At 43.7% G+C, this 21,919-nt stretch overlaps 1 protein-coding gene across 1 annotated transcript; it reads left to right on the plus strand.

Moving 5' to 3' along the window:
- The first annotated feature begins 6,270 nt into the window (after nucleotides 1-6,270).
- On the plus strand, nucleotides 6,271-8,174 carry LOC123401371 (bidirectional sugar transporter SWEET13-like). The gene is made up of 5 exons (XM_045095159.1): nucleotides 6,271-6,539; nucleotides 6,899-6,935; nucleotides 7,031-7,403; nucleotides 7,503-7,622; nucleotides 7,717-8,174. The coding sequence occupies exons 1-5, from the start codon at nucleotides 6,488-6,490 to the stop codon at nucleotides 8,002-8,004; spliced, it is 870 nt and encodes a 289-aa protein (XP_044951094.1). The 5' UTR covers nucleotides 6,271-6,487; the 3' UTR covers nucleotides 8,005-8,174.
- Nucleotides 8,175-21,919: the final 13,745 nt, after the last annotated feature.

Consider the following 21,919-nt stretch of genomic DNA (forward strand, 5'->3'; position numbering starts at 1 on the left):
TCTTCTAGGGGGGATCTCAATTCTGAAAGGACTTGGTTAAGCTTCGTCCTCTTTTCATGGACTTTGTCAAATTTCGGGTAGGCAACGGGGCCTCTACTCGTTTCTGGCTTGACTGGTGGTGTGGGGAATCTACCCTCTCGGTGGCTTTCCCCACGCTCTTCTCCTTCTGCCCTAAGCCTGAGATCTCCATCGCAGAGCTCGCGAGTCATAATTGGGACTTGGCCTTCCGACGACGTTCGTTGTCGCCTGAAGAGTTGGTTCAATGGCATCGTCTTGCTGCCTTTGTCCCCATACTCTTGGAGGCGGAGGACTCGGTGGTCTGGCCTCACTCTTCTTCGGGCTGTTTCTCGGTTAAATCCTTTTACTCTAAGCTTATTGCGGGTTCATCAACAAATAAGTTCAATCAGATTTGGCATTCTCGTATCCCCCCTAAGATTAAAATCTTCTTGTGGCAAGCCTTCAGGGGCCGGCTTCCGGCGGCGGATCAGATCCAAAAACGCAATGGCCCGGGTTCGGATCGTTGCGCCCTGTGTGAGGAGTTGGAAGACACCAATCATATATTTTTCCATTGTGTCTTGGCTAAAATGATTTGGTGTTGATTTCGATCGCGGCCTCATGTTTCTTGGGCCCCTATTTCATTCTCTGACCTACGAACTTTAGCAATACCTTTGGTGGGGGCCACGAAACGTCTATTTTGGATTGGGTTTGTGGCGGTATGTTGGGCATTCCGGAACACTGGGAACAAGTTTACCATTGAACATATCTTTTCGTCCAAACCGTTTGATTGCTTATATAAAGTTTGCCTGTTCTTGCAGCAGTGGAGATTATTGACTAAAACTGAAAATCGTGTCAGCTTCGACCTCATGCTATCTAAGATTCAGGCCACGGCTTCCTCCCTCTTGCGGCAGGAGCCCACTGCCTAGCCTCTTGGTAGCGGCGTACTTGGAGGCTGTGCCACCTTTCTCTTGATCCTGCTTATGGGCCGGCCTGCGTGCCGTGGTTGGGGCATGCGTGCCATGTACCCCTTAAACTATCTACTCCCTTTTTGACCTGGAGGACTTTGAAACCTCTTTCTCTGTTATGTGCGTTGTTACTCTGCCTGGTGACTTTATCTATAAAGTCGGGTGTATGCCTTTTATCTAAAAAAAGGTCTAGTGCTTGCGTCGGCCTAGTGGGACACACCACAGAAAATTGGAGCATACAGAGAAAAAACACCCCGCAGATATCTATGGCGCCAAAGTATAGTTTCACATAAGCGATAAGGTCGTATCTATGTCGTACAAAATATGCCCACACTAACACTATTTTAAAAAATAGTGCTTGCATTGGCATGAGATTTTTTTTCGAAAAGGGGGGAGACCCTCGGCCTCTGCATCTAGGCGATGCACGTAGCCATTTTATTAATTATTCACAAAAGACCTTACAAACATATACAATAGTAAGTCTGAAGCCACCATCTAGGCAACATTTGTCGCTATTCCTATCGAGTTGATGAAGGATGATGATAGTGTGGGTCTAATATCAAACAGACCTCGTAGCCAAGCCTAACATCTAAGATCCGAGGACCAAACCAAGCCACTTGCCGAGTATGGGACACACACTGATCCGGTGCACACACAAAGGCCGCTCCAGCCACCTACCACCAATCCATCTTCAGAGTTTGTACTGATGCATCAACCTTGTCCGACCTAGTTGTCATCGATGCTACACAACACCATCATCATGCACTCGTCCATCAACACACGCCCAATAGAGAGACCCCGCTGCTCCATGCCGCTGAGACCCACCGTTGTCGATGTGTCAGATGCAACACTGCTCCTCCTTCGCGAACACCACCTACTACCACTGGTCCCATCCCCTTCACCGCCAACCGATCCCCAAGGCCTCTCACAACACCTCCAGGAAGGTCACGACGCGAACACGTCACTGCCGCCAAATCCGAAGAGGATTGAAAGTTTTCACCCGGCATGAGATCGGGATGGGTGGATTGGGCCCTCAGCTGCGCCTTCATGAAGGAAAGTGACACCCATGGGCGACGTCACTGCCGGGCCGGCCAGACCGGTCAAGGTTTCCCCAGGACCCAAGGTACACCACTAGGGCTCACCATCACCGGAGCCTGCAGCCGCAAACCACCGGGACGACGAGAGAGGCAACAGGAGAAAGGGGCAACCTCCAGATCTCACGCCGTCGCGCCAAGCCGTCGCAGGATCACCGCTGCCCGATCCAATCCCCGACAACCCACCTGCCCCATCATGCCGGACAAGGAGGCCAACCTAGGGGCCACCACCCCGGATCCATGACCCTTCGTCGCAGACTAGGCAGAGCAGAGCCAGTCTGTCGCCACGACCGCCACTCGGTCATCGGCCGGTCGGGTCACTCCAAATGGAGGCCGTCATGGCTAGAACAACATCGTCGTGATCGATCGGGGCCTCATCCTCGAGATCTGGGATCCCGTGCATCCTAATCCCTGAGTGATAGGGTGACTCCTCCTCCGCCGCCGCCCACGCGCAGGCTTAGTCCGGCGCCGACCACCGGCGGGGGCGTAGGGGTGAGCGGATAGGAGGAGGGGGACCGACGACGAGGGGTTGTGTCCCCTTGGTCTCCTGCATGATGGGCGACGGAGGGGTCGAAAAGGCAACTCGACGCGTTGTATTGAGGTGCTTGTTCTGCATTGGTGTGAGATGGCGCCCCACCAACAAAACTTCTGGCTAGCCATTTCTCTACTAGTGCAAGTACCCCCATCAGCCTATCCTAGATCTAAGGTCTTCACCCTAGAGAAGATCCGTGATATCAAATCAATGCCTTCGACAAGGTATCTGCCATACAGAACCAATTAAGGTCAGGCCTTGAGTTTTCACCCTGAAAGCTAAGACTTTGTACTCCGCATGTGCTACCGCCCGTACTTGCGGATGTCAAGGCTATGAGTCACAAATCACCAAGGAAAGTACTCATCTCCACGAAGACTCGATCTACATTACGAGGCCTCAGAGCTCATCCGCCATGACGTTCTATGCTAATGGCTTCAACATGAATATCCAAAAACCGTCATCTCCCATAATGTCAACATAGACCGAACTTTCGCGTCAGACCCTCGTGAAGCCACTCGGGCTGAAACAAGGGCGCACATGACCGAATTCCATTCGATCCAACAATATACATGCGTGAAGCACCGAATGAAGATCTTTGGCGGAGCATTTCGGAACACGTCAATGGCAGATCCATGAGAGTTGGCAACCGGCAGAACACCATCATCTTAGAGCAAAAAGGACCCAATGACCATGTCATACTTGTGATCTGCATTGGGGTTTTCCCCGAAGAGGAAAGGATGATGCATCACAATATAAATAAGTATTTCCCTCAATGAGAACCAAGGTTATCGAACCAACAGGAGGACCACGCAATTTTTTGTCTTTAGCGTCTACACACAAAAGAGCACACACTTGCACCCAACGCGGGCAAGAGGGTTGTGAATCCCCTTGGACTCGTTACTTGCAAGTAATAAGTAGTGATAGATAGATAGTTTAAATATATGAAATATAAAAATTAAATACAAACAATAAAAGGCAGCAAGGTATTTAGTGTTTTGATAAATATATTTGTGAATAGACCCGGGGGCCATAGATTTCTTCAGAGGCTTCTCTCTTGTAGAAAACATATGGTGGGTAAACAAATTATTGTTGGTCAACTGATAGAAAAGCGAATAGTTATGTAGTATTCATTCATTGCAATTAGCATTACATATATGCATCACATCTCTAAGAAAGGAGACCGACTTCTACATGTATCTACTATTATCACACCTCTATCTAACATGCATCTAGAGTATTAAGTGAAAACAGAGTAATGCTTGGAGAATAATCACATGATGTAGAGAAAGTAAATCCAATTAATATGAATCAACCCCATCGTTTTTACCCTTAGTGGAAGGAATATAATACGTGTCATATCTCTTTCTGTCACTAGGATTGAGCACCGCAAGATTGAACCCACTACAACGCGCCTCTCCCACTAAAGATAGATCAATCTACTTGACCAAACCAAATCAATAGATCAGAGAGAATTGCGAAGCTATCACAATCATGCATATAAGAATTCAAGAAAGACTCAAATATTATTCATGAATAATCTAAACATAAACCCATAATTCATCGGATCCCAACAAATGCACCGCACAACAATGATTACATAAGATGGATCACCACATGAGTCGTGATGATCATGGCAATGAAGAACATAGAGAGATAGATAACCATCTAGGTACTAACTATTGACCCACGGGTGTGTGGTGAACTAAACACACACCAGCATGGGAGCATCAAGGTTGATGTAAAGGCCCACTGTGATTGATCCCCCTACGACAAGGCACCGGGACAGGGCTCCAGACGAACACATGGCGGAACAGAGACTTGTGATGGCAGAAAAAGTGTTTCCAGAGGCTACTTAGAGTTTTTGGGATTAATGTGAATTTATAGGACACGGAGGAGGGCTAGAGGCCAAGGCAGGTGGCCCCAGGCCATCAGTGCGCGACCACCCCCCTTGGGTGCACCCTGTTGGCTTGGCACCACCTCATGGGGCCTCCGGTCTCCTTCAAAGCTTTCAGGTCCTTATTTTGTCCAGAAAAAAACAATCAAAAAGTTCTGGGTATTTGGACTTCTTTTGGTACAATATTTCTGACAAGCTAAAAACATGCGGAAAACAACAACTAGAACATGCGGAAAACAACAACTAGAACTTTGGCACTGGATTAATAGATTAGTGCTTAAAATAATATTAATCAGCAAATAAATGCCTAAAAAGCACCCTAGAAAAATATAATAGCATGGAGCAATCGAAAAATAGATATGTTAGAGATCGTATCACCACACCATCCACCGGTTTCCTACGGTAGGCCGAAGATCTGAACGGGCACCGCCGTCACCACCCGCACCATGCAGAGATAAGTAGTTGAGATGCACCGAGCCCCCCCCCCCCGAACCGGTTGCTGTGTCGCCTTCGCGGCCACAATGGTATTCGAGGTCACCGTAGAAATCCGGGGCCACCGCCTCGATGTCCATCTCTGCTGTACGAACCACGCCATCCAGGGCTGCCATGATCTTCGGCCGGAGATCCCGCAACACGAGAAACGATGGGCCCCCTGCCGCCATCATTCATGCGAGGAGGATGAGGACCCGCCGCCAGCATCAGCCTCATGGACTTTGTCCGGAGGCGTTCTTTGACGATGGCGGGATAAGCAAGATTGATCGTAGGGGGAAGGGGTGGAGGCTGCACTAGGGTTCCACCCAAGTCGCCTCTCCTAGGAGCGACGCGGAGGTCTGTGTTGTATTGGTCTGGGATGACTTTGTATTTGCTAGTGTGTGTGGTTCTATTGACTGTGTATATCTTATTCAGGCAGAGGGTGAAAGTAAATTCATTTGGATTGTATTCCCTTGAAACTAATCTTTTCAGGACTGTGGTACCTGTGTTTGGATGAGTTTAAGATGAGTAACACTATTTGAATGTATTTGCAAGGCCATGTACTCCCTCCGTCTCGGTTTATAAGTCATATTAGGTTGTGCACCGCGACCTAGACGGAGAGGAAAATAAGAGAAATTAATGTTAGTTTGCTAATTAATATCATTACATGCAATGAATTGACCACTGCATGTCGTGATAGTTAGTCTCAAATCATGAAAAACATACACGCGGATCACCGAAAAGTATGAGAATGTCAGCATATTAATTTAATGACTCTTTGCTTGTAGATTTTTAATGCGAAAAGGCTGCTAAGTTAATTCAGCTACTGGACACTATGTCTATATACAAAAGTTAATTATTTGTTCCTTGTAAGACATTTCATTCCGTAAAATCAATAATCAACTAATAGTGTGAAGAGTCCTCCCAGTTGGAATGTCTCATTTCGTTTACAGTTGCGTGGCGGCTATTACCACACCCCAAAGATCTAAGGTTGGGAAGACCGGAAGAATGACGTAGTATAACACAACTCCGGGTGTATAAATATTCAGGAGCGGATGTATTATGCACAGTAAAGCTAAAGTGTACACCAAAGCGACAACTTTTGAAAAATTCTATCATTATCTCTATCAAGCATAGCACATCAGATTTTTCGGGGAAAAAAGCATAGCACATTAGATAAGCTCAATTATGCATTGCTGGAAACTTTTTTCTTTCTAGAAAGCCAATCATTAATTTTGTGTGGCATATGTGTGATAGGATAGCTTGCATACACCAAGGCAGTCATGTAATCTTCCTGCCTATATAAAGCACCCCATTAACAACCTTACAATTCAGGCCAAGAGTTCCAACCAACACAGTGAGCTCTCCTCTTCAGACCTCTCCCTTCTCCCCTCCAGGAGTCTAGGGTTAGAGAGAGGCAGAGAGTGAGAGAAGAGCAAAAAACAACCTCTAGCCCCACTGTTGATTAATTTGCCAGCAGGCTTGTTGTCAACTTCATATCTGTCTTATTTCCCTTCAATATCTTCGTATCACAATGGCTGGCCTATCCATGGAGCACCCTTGGGCATTCGCCTTCGGCCTACTGGGTATATTATTCTCACCACGAGAAAAAGATGTCCAAGAATTACCCCTTGTATTATGATAGTCTCTTATTACAGCTGTTATTTGCTAGTGCAGTATTAGTAGACTACTTTGTGTCGTTTAAGATCATCCTTTTGCAGCATCTATCTATATATCTTATCTTTGCCACAGATTGATTAATTGATGTAGTCTAGTACTAGCACTAGTGACATCTAGTTCGGTGCACCAACAACCCATCAAGAAGCAACAACAAATGAACTGCCTATGTTATTTTGCATACGATAAAGCGCATAAAAGAAAGATGTAAATGTGTCCTGCAAATATCACAACTGGTTGCTAACTTCTCTAACTTTGTGCCGTGCAGGCAACATCATCTCTTTTACGAGCCTCCTCGCCCCGATGTAAGCAAAGTGCCTCTGTCATTTCTAGTTTTCATTTGATAGACCATCTTAATAAGTTCTCTCATAACTAATGTACACACAACAATAAATATTAGACCAACATTCTACCGGATCTTCAAGAGCAAATCCACTGAGGGGTTCCAGTCGGTGCCCTACGTCGTGGCCCTGTTCAGCGCGATGCTGTGGATCTTCTACGCGCTGGTCAAGACCGGCGAGGGCCTCCTCATCACCATCAACGCTGCCGGCTGCGTCATCGAGACCGTCTACATCATCATGTACCTCGTCTACGCCCCCAGGAAGGCCAAGATTTTCACAGCCAAGATCGTCCTCCTCCTCAACGTCGCCGGCTTCGGGCTAATCTTCCTCCTCACCCTCTTTGCCTTCCACGGTGAGACACGGGTTGTATCGCTCGGGTGGATCTGCGTCGGCTTCTCCGTCTGTGTCTTCGTCGCACCTCTCAGCATCATCGTGAGCCACCGACCCATAAACTTTGTTGTATATATTGTTGCTCATGGCGCAAACTCTTGTACATGTTAACTAACTATATGTGTTCTGTCCTTCCCAAAGGGTCGTGTGATCAAGACCAAGAGTGTGGAGTACATGCCCTTCTCCCTCTCCCTCACGCTCACCCTCAGCGCCGTCGTCTGGTTCCTCTACGGCCTGCTCATCAAGGACAAATACGTCGCGGTAACTACACAAACAACACTTATATTGTCTGATACATATACGGTTACAATTCTCAAGCATGAGCAGTGATCGATGATTAAATTTGTGTTTCCAGCTCCCAAACATCCTTGGCTTCACATTCGGGATGATCCAGATGGTCCTCTACATGTTCTACATGAACGCGACGCCGGTCGTGGCAAGCGATGCCAAGGAGGGGAAAGAGGCATGGAAGGTGCCCGCAGAGGACCACGTCGTCGTGATCAACGTCGGCAAGGCCGACAAGAGCTCGTGCGCCGAGGTGCGCCCGGTCGCCGACGTTCCCAGGAGATGCGCTGCTGAGGCGGCGGCGCCGGGGCAGCAAGTGATGGCGGTGGACTTTGCGCGTTCTGTTGAGGTGGTCTAGATGCAGCCATGCATGGCTCATGCATGAGTCGTGCAAGCTTTAATATGTATACAACCTTTTTGGAGGGTATGCGGTGCTGTAGATTCCCGCATGCAGGGTATGCAATGCCTTTGTTCTGTTATATCAACGTGTTGATAATATGAGGCATAAACAATAACGTGTTGATAATAGTCGTGCAGGTGCCAGTATTGTTGCTCATCTGAAGTTTCCTGTGAGAAAATTATTTTGTAAACTACAAGAAAATCTGTCTGTACCCAGTGGTCGGTTGTATGCAAGTGTTGTTTCACGGGGTGCTCTGCTTACAGGCCAATATGTCGACCACCGTCACAAAACACTCCATATATATACGGACTCGGCATACAAGCCAATATATCCACCATCTTAAAATATACTCTACACACACTTGGTATTATGCAAACACAAAAAGGAACGAGAAAAACACTCGGCATACACATGTTGCTCGGCAAATGTTTTCCCTCATGTCTCCTTCATACAAGTATTATTTTTTTGGAAGTCATATAAACACAGTTTGCTGACAAATCAATGCCGGGAGTCCCACAGATCGCGCCTTCTGGCCATTCAATTGTTCCAATCCAACGTTCATCGATGTGTATCCCTTCTCACCTCTTACTTCCCTCTTACCGCCCTCTTCCCTTCTCTCTCTCCCCCCCCCCTCTTTCCCACCGCCATGCACCTCCCCCCTCCACCGTTCCAGATCGATGCCACGGTAAGGTCGCCGTCGACATTGCACCTCTGTTGTACGCCTTCCTCAGTTGAATAGAGGTCACGATGACTCCATCGCCTGCCACCTATAATCTTGCACGCGTCCCCCCGTCCCCTTCCCAGTGCGATCGAGGCCACGATGAGGTTGCCATTGACCACGTGCACACACCTCCGTCACACCACACCTCCCGCCCACCTCTAAATTGAGGATGCGACAAGGTCGCCGCGAACCATACGCTCGTGCGCCTCCTAACCAACCCAGTCCAGACCGAACCCATGATGGGGTCAACGACATGCTTTTTTAGTTCTTGTTCATGCAGTATGCCGAGCACCTAGTTTTTGGTACTTGGCATACATGTATGCCAAGCATGGTGATTTTGGCACTCGGCATACTACGACTGCCACATGGCATTGTCATTTTCATCGGCTAGGTATAGCCTAACAACTAGTTGGGTTCCCATTATCAGGGTTTTTTCGTAAGTAGCAAGATTTCCCTAGGTGATAAATGGATATACATTAATCCGTGGAGCGAAAGTTTTTGTTCCTAGCAGGGCCCATTGATACGTCGCCAACATATCTATAATTTTTGATTGTTTCATGGTGTTATATTATCATTCTAGGATACTTTAAAGTAATAATTTATCAATATATATTATCTTTTAGCACTAACCTATTGACCCAATGCCTAATGCCATTTTCTATTTTCTATGTGTTTTTTACTTTTCAGGTTTAGAGTATCAAAAGAAGTCCAATTGCCCCGAAACTTTTTATTTTTATTTTTTCTGGGCCAAAATAAAACCTGGAAGTCTCGGGAGAAGACAAGAGGGCCACACGAGGGAGGGACAAGCCAACAAGTTGCGGCCAGGGAGGTCGGCGCGCCGCCCTGATGGCTTCTCCCTCCCTGCTGGCCTCTCTACCTCCATTCTCTGACCTATAAATTCACATATATTTCAAAAATCCTATCATGATAGGTAGGTAATGATGGCTATTTTGAGGAGATGTAGGGTTTACTTCTGGAGAACAAAAGGAAGTTCTCCCACAATTTCAAATGTACCTGCGTAGTATGCATCAAGTCTTAGTGTGAAAGTGGGCAATACTCAGTACCGAGGGGCTAGCAATTAAAGAGGAAAATATGCAAATGCTTCAAACTCGCTTTAGTCATAAAGGACTCAAACACTACATAAGAGTGTTCTGGCGACATATTGCATAAGACTCGTAGCTAAGCACCCCCAAGGGGGTATTTTGTCGGGCGTTACCCCTTACGCAACCCAGACAAACACAAAATTGCCAGAAAGCCTTCAGGTAAAGAACATTGCACGAGTATCTACCCATGCAAAAATAATATCCCCCAACTTAGAACATTGCAATACAAAACTCGAGAAAATTATGAAAGAAAAACGACAATGCAGGAATATCATAGGCAGTATCATGCGTGTCAACTAGGCAATTTCAATAAGGTGGCGTGTAATCAAATGAAGAGAGAGTTGAGTATCATATTCATATCATAGTAAATGATATGCTACTATGTGTCATGCATGATAATAAATAAACTATTCTATGATACCAACATATGATATTATGTATTAGGGATGTATAGTAGCATACGCTAATATAACATGCATGATACTAGTATATGATACTTTCCACATCGACCAACCAAGTTAAGCTAGGGTTATACACTTTAAATGGTTAGGTAGAAATGACCTATCATCCAATGGACATGAACCTTGTCTTCAATTGTTTTTCCTTGTTATGGTCTGGTGGCTCTCCCTGCCCTCTCTCGCATAAAAATGAGTAGAATTGGTTGGTACAGACGAGGGCGATGGTCATCTGCGACATTTTAGTGGTACTTTTGTGTACCTTTTGGTACCTTCGCAAGGACCGTAGAAAATCTCCACTATGACAATAATAATCTCCCAAGTCCCAACCAACTGATATATAGTACCCCTAGCCTAGCAGTTCCATACTGAACGGAAGAATATACTGGAGCATCGGATGCAGGACCGAAGATGCAATGGAGGAATCATCATTACAGCTGGGTACAGGGTTAGAGCTAATCGAAGAGCATCTCTGTTCCTACGTTACATGGTCTATATGACCCTGATGGATGGACAAGATGGAGAAAGTATATTGACTACTATAGCCACCGTGAATCACGCGCTTTGTGAACGTGGAAATCTCTGACAAAAGCCACAAAGTTGATTAAATTTCAGTGGACCTGCTCACATCTGGGCCGGTTTTCCAAAAGAGAGAGAGCAACGACATCCATTCTTTGCTACCCGACCAAGTGTTAGTCAACAGCTTTTGTGTGCGTCCAATTCCAATCATGGGTCCGTATCGTCAAACGCACAATATTGTTATGAGAACCTCTATCAAGATTCCGGATAGATGCTAGCTTCTTACCTTTCTTACTTTTGTTCCTCTTTTTTACTCGCAGGAATCAGCATGTCAGTACTAACATTCCCTAGAATACACATAAGCATGTGTATCATATTATTAAAGAAGAAGCGGTATAGAAGACGGATGCAAGGCCTTTCGGCCAGTACAATGCTAATCACAAGGGTGAGCCTTCACAACCATGATCACACACACACCCTATCTATTATGATACAAGCTTCCCTAGTCTAACCTGATGCCAAAGACAATAAGGCAATCTATACAGCAACCTAGCCACGTCACAACCAACGCCGAGACCTCGACACCAAGACCAAGACCAACGGCCAACACAAACCAACATACAGCCACCCAAATGTGCCAGGGAAAGTCGGCAAGTGAACGGCACGGCTTGGGCGGACCAAGGAAAGATGTCATCGAGAGAACACGGAACATGGCGAACATTGTACCAAGGGGGCCCACGCCCAAAGAGCCGTCGACCTTGACTCGAGCCGCACCGTAGATGTTCCTCGAGGAACAAGACAACGTCTTCAAGAAGGTTACGACGCCTTGGCGCCGTCGTCGTCCGGTTCAAAGAAACAAAGAGTTTCCCCCGAGCTCGAGGAAGGTAGCCCGCACTACTAGAAATCCCCATATTTCCGACGGTGAAATCTAATAACCGACGGCCCGTCGGTTATTACAGTATTAGCCGACGGTAGTTTCAAATGCCGACGGTTAGTGCGAACTCACAGTTATTACCGTGAATACCCGACGGTATACTAAAGTGGCCGACGGTGAAAATCCGCCCCTCGGGTATCCAACCTAATGCCCAACGGTTCATTGTAAATCTTGACAGTTTCTCCTGCACCCACGGGGATTACATGTAATGCCCGACGGGTATCCCTACACCCACGGGGATTACATGTAATGCCCGACGGTTAATTGTAATGGCCGATGGTTTTTTGTACATTGTCAGGGATTACTTATAATGGCTGACAATTTTTCTTACACCCTCAAAGATTACATGTAATGTGTGACGGGTTTTACTACTCCCATGGAGTTTAATTACATGTAATGTCCATCGATGGAGAAAAAGTAATAGCTCAAGACAAAATCAAAACTCTCATGTATGAGTGAAAATGGCCGATGGTACATATATTTGCCTCTCGGTTATTTGAGAAAATACCCGATCGATGGTCTATAGAAATATCCGACGATTAACTTTCCCTCTCGACGATATGTTTCAATGAACAACGTCGATAAATGTAGGATAACCGATATATTATATTCAGATAGTTACGTATATATATAAGAAGATTTCAGAACTAAGATTTAGGTATTGTTGTAAGTGCATTATGTTGTTTTTCACAATATATATTAATTAATACAAATATGATGGTTAAAAAGTTGCACTTACAGAAGTACCGTAACGACACAACCATTGTGAACAGAGAAGAAGCTGTTGTCCGTACCCCGATTTATCTTCTCTTACGACATCACTGCCCTTTATAGTAGTGCGCTCAACGTACTACGATGTTTACATCTAAGTTGGCTTGTTGTCGATCGTGTGGCACACAACGTCTTGTCGTGGAGTGCATGTGCTTCTTTCTCGCGACCATTCTTCTTCCTTGCGGCCAAGGAAGTAAAGGAGGTATCAATGTTTCTTAAAGGAGTCCACACCTAGAATCACCAGGGAGGTGCCTTGCCGTCCAGCAATGATGCGCGATGGTGTTTTTCTGCATTACTATATTCTATATGGTAAAACCACGTACCAAGTTATTATTTTTTAAGTTATGTGTGTTTTTTAAATTATAACGAAGATGAGTATTGTATTTAAAATTTAAGAAAATGTCGTGTGCAATTCATACAATCCTATATATATGTACGTATGATCCTTCAATTCGTCCGAAGTTGCGACCATTATTTTTCCTGGTAGTCAAGGAAGTAAAAGGGAGGCATATCGCTCTTTATACAAATTGTCTGCAGAGCCGCTCTTACCATTTCAAAGTGGTGGCGTCCCTGCAACAGTGAGGTTATATTCGTACAATATATGAAACCGTTCATATTTTTCACCATCATTTTAGGGTCCTTCGTAAACACCTACAGATGATCGTCATAAAGTACTAATACTATTGTGAATTATAACAAGCATGAGTTCTATGTGTCAAAATTAAAAATAGAATCATGATATGCATATGATTCTTTAGTGTAATCCTTGTCTAATGCAACAAATGGACCGTTCATCGGTGGAACCAAATACAACACACACATAGATTCTCCACCGAATTTTGATCATACCAAACATGTATGTGCACAATTCAGGTTTAAAAAATTGATGTATAAGAAATGTAAGAATAAAAATAGGATTTTAATAAAGGACAAATGGCCCAAAAAGGTAAAAGTGGAGTATATCATATTCATACATATTAATTGTAAATAAAATAAATAATGACGCGTGTGGGAAAAATTAAAGTGTACTGCAAGGTTCGAACCCAAGACCAAACGAGTTCGACTGTGCATGCTATACCAGACGGACACCAGACTTTTACTATTCTTTTGCCAAACTTACGTCTACTAAACATCTCCAAAGCAACGTTGACCAGTTCCACCGCTTATATCCCCTCTCTCCTGTGGCTTACATCTATCTGCTCACATTCAGCTTTCAACGCCGGTCGCCGCCTAGATGGGTCACTGACTTGCCTCCGTCCTCCTCCACTCTCGTCTCAGATTTGACTCCAAAGCCAAGTAATAGGTAGCAGCAGCAGTCCCGTGCCACCATGGGCTGGATGGGGATGCGGGGGTTGGGTGAGGAGAGCCCGCACTGGTGGAGAAAACGGACGAGGACTAGCCGCCGGAGATAGCGCCGCCGGAGGTAGCGCCGCCGCGTCCAGTTCGACCGTCCATCCTGCAAGCACGGAGACTTCTTCAACCGTGTGGCCATCTGGGCGGGCCACGATCTAACCACACCCAATCTCTTCAGGTCAGTACTCTACAGTACTCAATTTGAGATTTATTTTCTTAAAACTGAAGTTGAAGCAACTTTGACACAAATAAATGTGGAGACTGAGTTATTTGGTCAATTGGTTAATCAACACGTACAACAGAGACCATTTGTTGCAACATTGACACGATTATGTGATGTACCGTGGTTTGCGTGGGATAATATAATCGAGTTAGTTGTCCACGGCCAAACATTCTCGTGATTCTGTTGGATCCGTTGGGGTGGTCTTGTAGTTATCTAATTTTTCTTTCACGTTTCTCGCGTAGTGGGTAGTGCCCACCTCGCAGCCGTGAACTCTTTTTTCCGAATTATTTGGCGATCTGGCGCTGATTTCTTGGCGCGCCCACCAAAAAACTCTCGCGCTCCAGCGCACCTCGCACCAAATCAGCTCCTAAACTAACTGCCATCGTCTCCCGATCCTCTTTGAAAACAAGCGTGTCCTCGTTCTCCAAACCAATCTAGCTCGAGGGGTGCCTGGCGTCCCTCTGCTTCCACTCTGACGGGTGGTCAGGAGTTCCTCTGCTTCCTCTGCGATGGCCGATCAACCGGCACGCAGTGATCACAGTGGGGCGCCACGGTATCATTCTCTTCTCCCTCCCCATTCCTGTCTCTCATCGTCATCTGTCACACCCCCTTAAGTACCGTATCAACTTTAAGGTGGTTTCACCCATTTTTTGTACAACTTGCTTGGTGCTGCAGTAGGTAATTTATTTTCCAGGAAATTAAAATATGGAGCTATCATATGACTCTACTTTCTTTCTGATTCACAACACTATTATATAGTACACTACATGAAAACTATAGAATTGTTTGATTGATGTTATTGCCAATGTAGGCCAAATATAGAATTGTTTGATTGATGTTCTCGCTATTACAATATGATTAATGTATATTACACTTTACATTCATGATTAAATCCAATGCTTATACTACACCTCCTGCTTCCATATATAACTAATGTATAAAACCCAACCGGTTCAACATTTTTGTAGCAATGTAGATGTCAACCGTAGTTGGATGTACAAAGAGAGACAAGGGAAATTGATCAGTGAAGCTTGGCAACATGGAGTAGATAATTTTCTAGATCATGCTTTCTCATTGCCCGATGCTGCTGTAGACGGGGAATCCCATTGTCCTTGCAGCAAGTGCTTTTGTCGTCATAAGCGCACAAGGGATGCCATGACCATACACTTGTGCAACAATGGGTTCATGTTAGGGTACGAGAGATGGACTAGCCACGGGGAGTCTGTTGTACCTGAAAATGTAGAACATGATAATGTGGGGGATGGAGATAGAATGAATGACATGCTAGTTGATGCAATAGTTGCTGAAGGAGTTTCTAAAGGTGATGAGCCAACAAAAGCTGCCAAAAAATTCTTTGAAATGTTGATGGAAGCTGACAAACCATTGCATGACAAGACCACACAATCACATCTATCCATTGTAGGAAGGCTAATGACTATTAAAACACAACACAACCTGTCAGAAGCTTGTTACAATGAGATGATGTCTCTTATACATGACATTGTTGGGGATGATGCTGCAAAAGATCTCCCAGCAAACTTCCATAGGTCCAAGAAGCTTGTGCATAGTCTAGCAATGCCTTATGTCAAAATTCATGCATGCCCCAATAATTGTATGATTTATTATAAAGAGAATGAAAATAAAGAAAAATGCACTATCTGTAAACAACCTAGATATGAGGCAACAACCGCAGGAAATAAATCTACGAAGATACCAAGAAAAGTTCTGCGCTATCTCCCAATTACTCCCAGACTACAACGGTTGTACATGTCACAAAGCACTGCCAAGCACATGGACTATCATGCAAGGCCTCATAACAGTGATGAAGTAATGCTTCACCCTTCTCACGGAGAAGCTTGGAAGGAATTTGATAAGGAATTCAAAAAGTTTGCTGAGGAAGTAAGGAATATAAGGCTATGTCTAGCGACTGATGGCTTCACACCTTTTGGTATTAAAGCAGCCTCCTACTCTTGTTGGCCAGTATTTGTAGTACCTTATAATCTTCCACCGGAAATGTGCATGAAGCAGAGTAACCTGATTCTTGCACTAGTTATTCCTGGTCCAGATCATCCAGGAAAGAACCTAAACGTATTTATGCAGCCTCTAGTCAACGAACTTGATGATTTGTGGAGAAATGGTGTAGAAACTTATGATAGTTATCGAAAGCAAAATTTCACCTTAAAGGCAGCTTTGCTTTGGACTATTCATGACTTTCCAGCTTATGGATTAGTAGCATGTTGGAGCACTCATGGAAAGCTTGCTTGCCCTATATGTGGATCTGACATAAAGACATTCTCATTAAAGAATGGGAGAAAACCCTGCTGGTTCGACTGCCATAGGAGATTCCTTCCCACTGACCATGCATTTCGTAGGAGTGTGAAATGTTTTCTCAAGAAAAAAACAGTTTTAAATCGTCCACCAAAGCCCTTGTCTGGAGAAGAGGTGTATGAAGAACTCCAAAGTCTTGTCCCTGATGAAACTGGCAAGAGTAAATTTGAGGGGTTTGGGAAGGAGCACAATTGGATCGCTATAAGTGGTTTGTGGCAGCTAGAGTATTTTCAAAAGTTGCTCCTTCGCCATAACATTGATGTAATGCACAATGAGAAAAATGTATCTGAGGCTTTACTAAATACATGCCTTGATATTCCTGAGAAAACTAAGGATAACAACAAAGCACGCCTTGATGTTGCTTTGTATTGTGATCGACCAAAGCTACACCTGAACAAGAATTCAAGGGGTGTGTGGAAGAAACCTAGAGCGAAATATTGTGTCAGCAAGGAAGATAAAATGACCATCCTTAAGTGGTTTAAAGAAGTGAAGTTTTCTGATGGGTTTGCTGCTAATTTGAGTAAAACAGTCAACTTGAATCAAAAAAAATTCTTTGGGCTCAAAAGCCATGACCACCACATCATCATGGAGCGCCTCCTGCCAGTTGCCCTACGAGGTTTCATCCCAGAACCTGAATGGAAGGTCATAGCAGAGTTAAGTTTTTTTTATCGGCAATTGTGTGCCAAAGAAATTGTTCCAAAACGGATGCGTGAACTTGAGGAGGAGGTTCCTGTTCTATTATGCAAGCTTGAGAAAATGTTCCCACCAGGCTTCTTCAATGTAATGCAACACCTGATTGTGCATCTTCCATATGAGGCAAGGGTTGCCGGCCCTGTGGCATATCGTTGGATGTATGTTTTTGAGAGGTATGTTAAACTATATAACATTGATCTGTACATTGTGTTTTGATATATTTATGTCATTTATCAACTAAATTTCTAATAATTTGTTATAGGGCAATGCACTATCTTCGTTTAAAAGTGCGAAACAAGGCAAGAGTGGAGGGTTCAATCGTTGAAGCTTGTATTGTGCAGGAGATCACGAATTGTGTTTCTCTTTACTTTAGAGATCATGTTCGTACTATATGGAAGAAGAATCCTCGGTATAATAACGGAGGAACACGCGTGCATAATGATGGTTGTACCTTAGATGTGTTTCAGCATGAAGGAAACCTGCATGGAAGGCGTACTGCCCGAGAACTATCGTGTGAAGAGTTGAATGCAGCAAGGTTGTACATTCTGACTAACTGCTCTGCTGTTGATAGATTTCGAGAGTAAGTGATGAATAGTTTGCACTTCTACAATTATAGTTTGCAACATATTTATTATCATACGCGGATTTGCAGAGCATTTGAGGATGAAAAATATGCGAGGCGTCCCAACTTGACAACAGAGGGCCTTGAGAAAATGATGGCATCTGAATTCGTGGAATGGTTCGAGATTGCTGTAAGCACATTTTAATTAGCATTATAATTATATCCTTTCCATTCAACTACTACTATATTTCAGAATCTGTGTTTTTTTCCATTTCATTGTAGTGCAAAGAAGATCCCAATACTGATGAGGACTTGTGGAATTTAGCTAATGGATGCAGCTCTAGAGCCTATTCCTATAGCTCCTATGATGTGAATGGCTTTCGCTTTAGATCAGAGATATATGAGAAGAAACGTAGAAGGTTGAAAACGGTGAACACAGGGGTTTGTTTGTCTTCCTTCATCTCACAGACTGAACATCTTGAGTATTATGGTGTCATTGAGGAAATTATCAAAGTATCCTTCACAGCTGGTAGAAAAATTGAGATGGTACTCTTCAAATGTCGTTGGTTTGATCCTATCGAAGGTGTGAGGCCAAATGCAAAATTAGGTTTGGTGGAGATAAAGTGGTCTTCAAGGCTGAGCAACTTTGAACCATTTGCCATGGCTCATCAAGCTACACAAGCTTATTACTTGCAGTATGCATCCTCCAGGAAAGATCTTCGTGGTTGGAGGGTTGTGTACACTATTCAGCCATGTAGCAGCTTGAGTAACCTTGATGACTACACAAATGACCCATCTACTACGGATGAATATTTCCAGGAAGATGGTCAGCTGGGTATTTTTTCTGTAGATGCTGATCAATTTGTTGATGAATCTGCCGAGTCAAGAAAGGAGGCAGATGATGTGGAGCTTGATCCATCTGAAATTGAAATAATAGAAAATCAAAATAATAATGTTGAGGGAGAAGATTCTGCAGAAGATGAATTAGAAGATAGTACCGATGAGGAAGAAGAAAATTTACCAGAAGAGGAAGGACAAGAAGAGACATATGAGACCGAAGATGAGGATGATGCAATAGAGCATGACTCCGAATATGATGATGATGATTACTGAACATTTATAGCTTTGCACTTGTGATTTTGTTCCTTGGTACCAATAAATATTATATAATGGTGTGACCAGTGAATAATATAGTATGTTTATTATTGGTAGTAATACATATTATATTGTGATTTAGTAACATAATTGCTGAACAATATACTATGGTCGATAGTATTTCCAGTTTGGTTGTTACATAATGTTTCTAATAAGCATGCATTTGCCACTTTGTAAACAGGATGGGCTGCTTGAGTCATAGGCCTTTGTCAATGCCTAGGACGAATCGATCTTCTTCTAGTGCCTCCGTAGGAAACAATGGATCAACTCAGTCAACTGCAAAGGCTAGAAAAGCTAGAACTCCAAGAACTAGGACTTCAGCCGGTCTCAGACTAGAGGAAATTGATCGACCGCTTATAGTGCCCAAAGGCGTGTAAGTATTAAATGTTCCAATTGCTTTATTTATTGGAGCGATATTTATGTGCTAACTATCTTTCTGCTTTGATCTTTGATAATAATAGGTTATGGGAAAGGCACCCATACACCGCTCGTGATCCATCAACTGTGCAAGGTGCCTTAGTGCGGCAGATGTATCCACCGCCAATTGGTCCAAAAGATGACCAGAAACCGGTATTGTGTTGGGAGGACTACAAGTGGTCCCCTGGTCCAGAAGTTAGAACAGCTGGTTCCAAAATTGTGGAAGAATTTTGGGTAAGTATATGCACTTACGTATAGGCATTGTTTCTATAAATACTTTGAGAATTTTGAAATAGTTGTCTAGTTACTATTACTTAGAATTCTGAAATAGAGGTGAACATAATAAAACTTGGTGGATGGGTGGTAGTTAGAATCAGGGGCGGAGCTGCATGTCTGCTCCCTGATGCACATGCATCAGGGTCAAAAAATTGTCCACTAGTGATTAGCTTCATTAATACTTGTGTGCATCAGGTTACATTGATTGTTGTGTATCAGGGAACATTAATAGTTGGTTGATGTATGAGGTGTTGGAAGCTTTGATGATTGTGCGGCCGCTCACTTCCACAAATACACAAGTAACTAACAAAAATATTTTGGGATGGTTTTTGACAGTGGCGTTTCAAGTGTGACCCATTGGAGCAAGAGAAGGCAGAAGGTGTTTTGGAGGAGAACTTGACTAGGAAAGTGAAACAGATGCTACATGAGGAAAAGGCGGCAGCCATCAAAAGATTACAAAAGAAGGGAAAATTGCCTATAGAACTAACAGAAGTGGATGAGGACGGTAATCGTTGGCCAACTAAGGAAGCTTTAATTTCTGCAAAGAGAGTTGACTTCAGTACCGATGTTGGTTGGCGTCTACTATGTGAGCACTGGAGTAGTGCTGAATTTAGAAGGTTATCTTTAACGAACAAGAGGAACAGGCTGGCGAATGGGGACACCGTCTTCCATTGCAGTGGTGCGAGAAATGCTGTCGCCACACGTCAATTTCTGGTACTCTATTTTCCTCAAGCATCTTTCTGCTTACTTGAATAAGAAAGTTTCATTTACATAGGATGTTGTTCACACTCTTGAAATACAGAAACTCAAAACTGGGAAAGACCCTGGAATATCTGGTGCTTGGCTTCACACGCACAATTTGTATCGAGGGACTGATCAAGAACGGATATGCAGTCAAAGAACTGCTGATCGTTGGGTTAGTAAAATCTTGTGACTGTTTATTTGAGTCATCATGAGAACTATGTGCATAACACTACAGTTCACCATTAATTTTTTATTTGAAAAGGAGGATTTTGATAAAGCAATGAAAAATGCCCACGGAGAAAATTGGGAAGAGGAGCACCCAGATTTAGATGGACAAATCATCTATGAAGCTGCAGGTAGAATGCCACATGGAAGGCTGGGAATTGCTAATGAGTTATTTAGCAAAGAAGAGAAGGTGAAGTTTAAGTCTAAAAGGGTGATGGCCTCAGAACCGGTGCGGTCTGCTAGGGAGGACCGTCTAGAAAGAGAGAACAAACATTTGAAGCGGGAGAACAAGCGTCTTCGTGGCATTGAGCTTGTTGTGCAGGTATTCTTTCCTTCTCTTATAAATTTATAAATCAAAGTATGAGTGGATAGGTTTGCGCTAACATCCTGAAGTTTATAGTCTTTGGCTGAGAAAGGGGGAGTGGACTTTGATGGCATAATGCAATCAGCTGCAACTGACTTGGTAAGTTTAACCCATCTTGATGGTAGGCTTGCATCAATGGAACTATTAAATGATGTGTGACTTCTGTGTATGATACATAGTCCACATCAGACTCTGAAGGCGGATTTCGAAGGGGGCCAGGTGATATCCGTCAACATGGAAGTGAAAAGGTTAGATCAGTCATACACACTCATGATAATCTGAATTGCTAGTTTCAGGATTCCAATTATCTCCATGCTAGGTACTGTATGTGTAGTATAATAAAAAATTCCTCGGATAAATATTCTATGTGTCGTAACAATCCAAACTTTTGTTGATGTTAATTTTATGTGAGCTCTTGCTATCGCAACTATTTGAATGGAATTTATATTAACCTCTTTTGTACATGTCATTGTTAATTAGTTTATTATATGCCCAAGCTAGCAAATAGAGTTCTGTTAGTTTACTTGTTCGGCTAGTTGAAAAAAAAATAAGTTTACTCAGTCGACTATGTCATGAGACTAGAAAACGTAAATGCTACTCATATAGTGGGGTTGCAGATAGATATCCACTCTACTTGGACAATTTGCATGGAATATCTATTCTTGTTGATTTATGTGTCCTGTGAGAATTTCATGTGAACGGTCAAAAGGTGAATAGACAATCATATTGTTAGATACTTATTCTTTTAACTAGCGGCTTAGCAGCTAACGTGACAATTAGAAATATTAAGTTTGTCCCTGTAGGCCACTTAAATTTCAGCTACATTATACTGACAACTAGTCTTGTCATTACTTAGGGAATGGGTAGCAGAACTGGAGGTAGTACAAGTCATGGAAATGGTGATGAGGATGACTACTATGACAATGAGGGAGATGATAACTATGTCGAGGATGATCTGTATGGTGATGAGCAATATGATAACTATGGTGATGATGGATATAATGACTATGAATATGGCGGATATAATGAC

This window comes from Hordeum vulgare, chromosome 6H, assembly GCF_904849725.1.
Source record: "Hordeum vulgare subsp. vulgare chromosome 6H, MorexV3_pseudomolecules_assembly, whole genome shotgun sequence".
Classification (NCBI taxonomy): Eukaryota; Viridiplantae; Streptophyta; class Magnoliopsida; order Poales; family Poaceae; genus Hordeum; species Hordeum vulgare.

Coding starts and splice junctions, on each gene's coding strand:
- LOC123401371 (XM_045095159.1), top strand. CDS start 6,488: ATGGCTGGCCTATCCATGGAGCACCCTTGGGCATTCGCCTTCGGCCTA. Junction 7,404..7,502: donor TCGCACCTCTCAGCATCATC/GTGAGCCACCGA, acceptor TCCTTCCCAAAG/GGTCGTGTGATCAAGACCAA. Junction 7,623..7,716: donor TCAAGGACAAATACGTCGCG/GTAACTACACAA, acceptor TTGTGTTTCCAG/CTCCCAAACATCCTTGGCTT.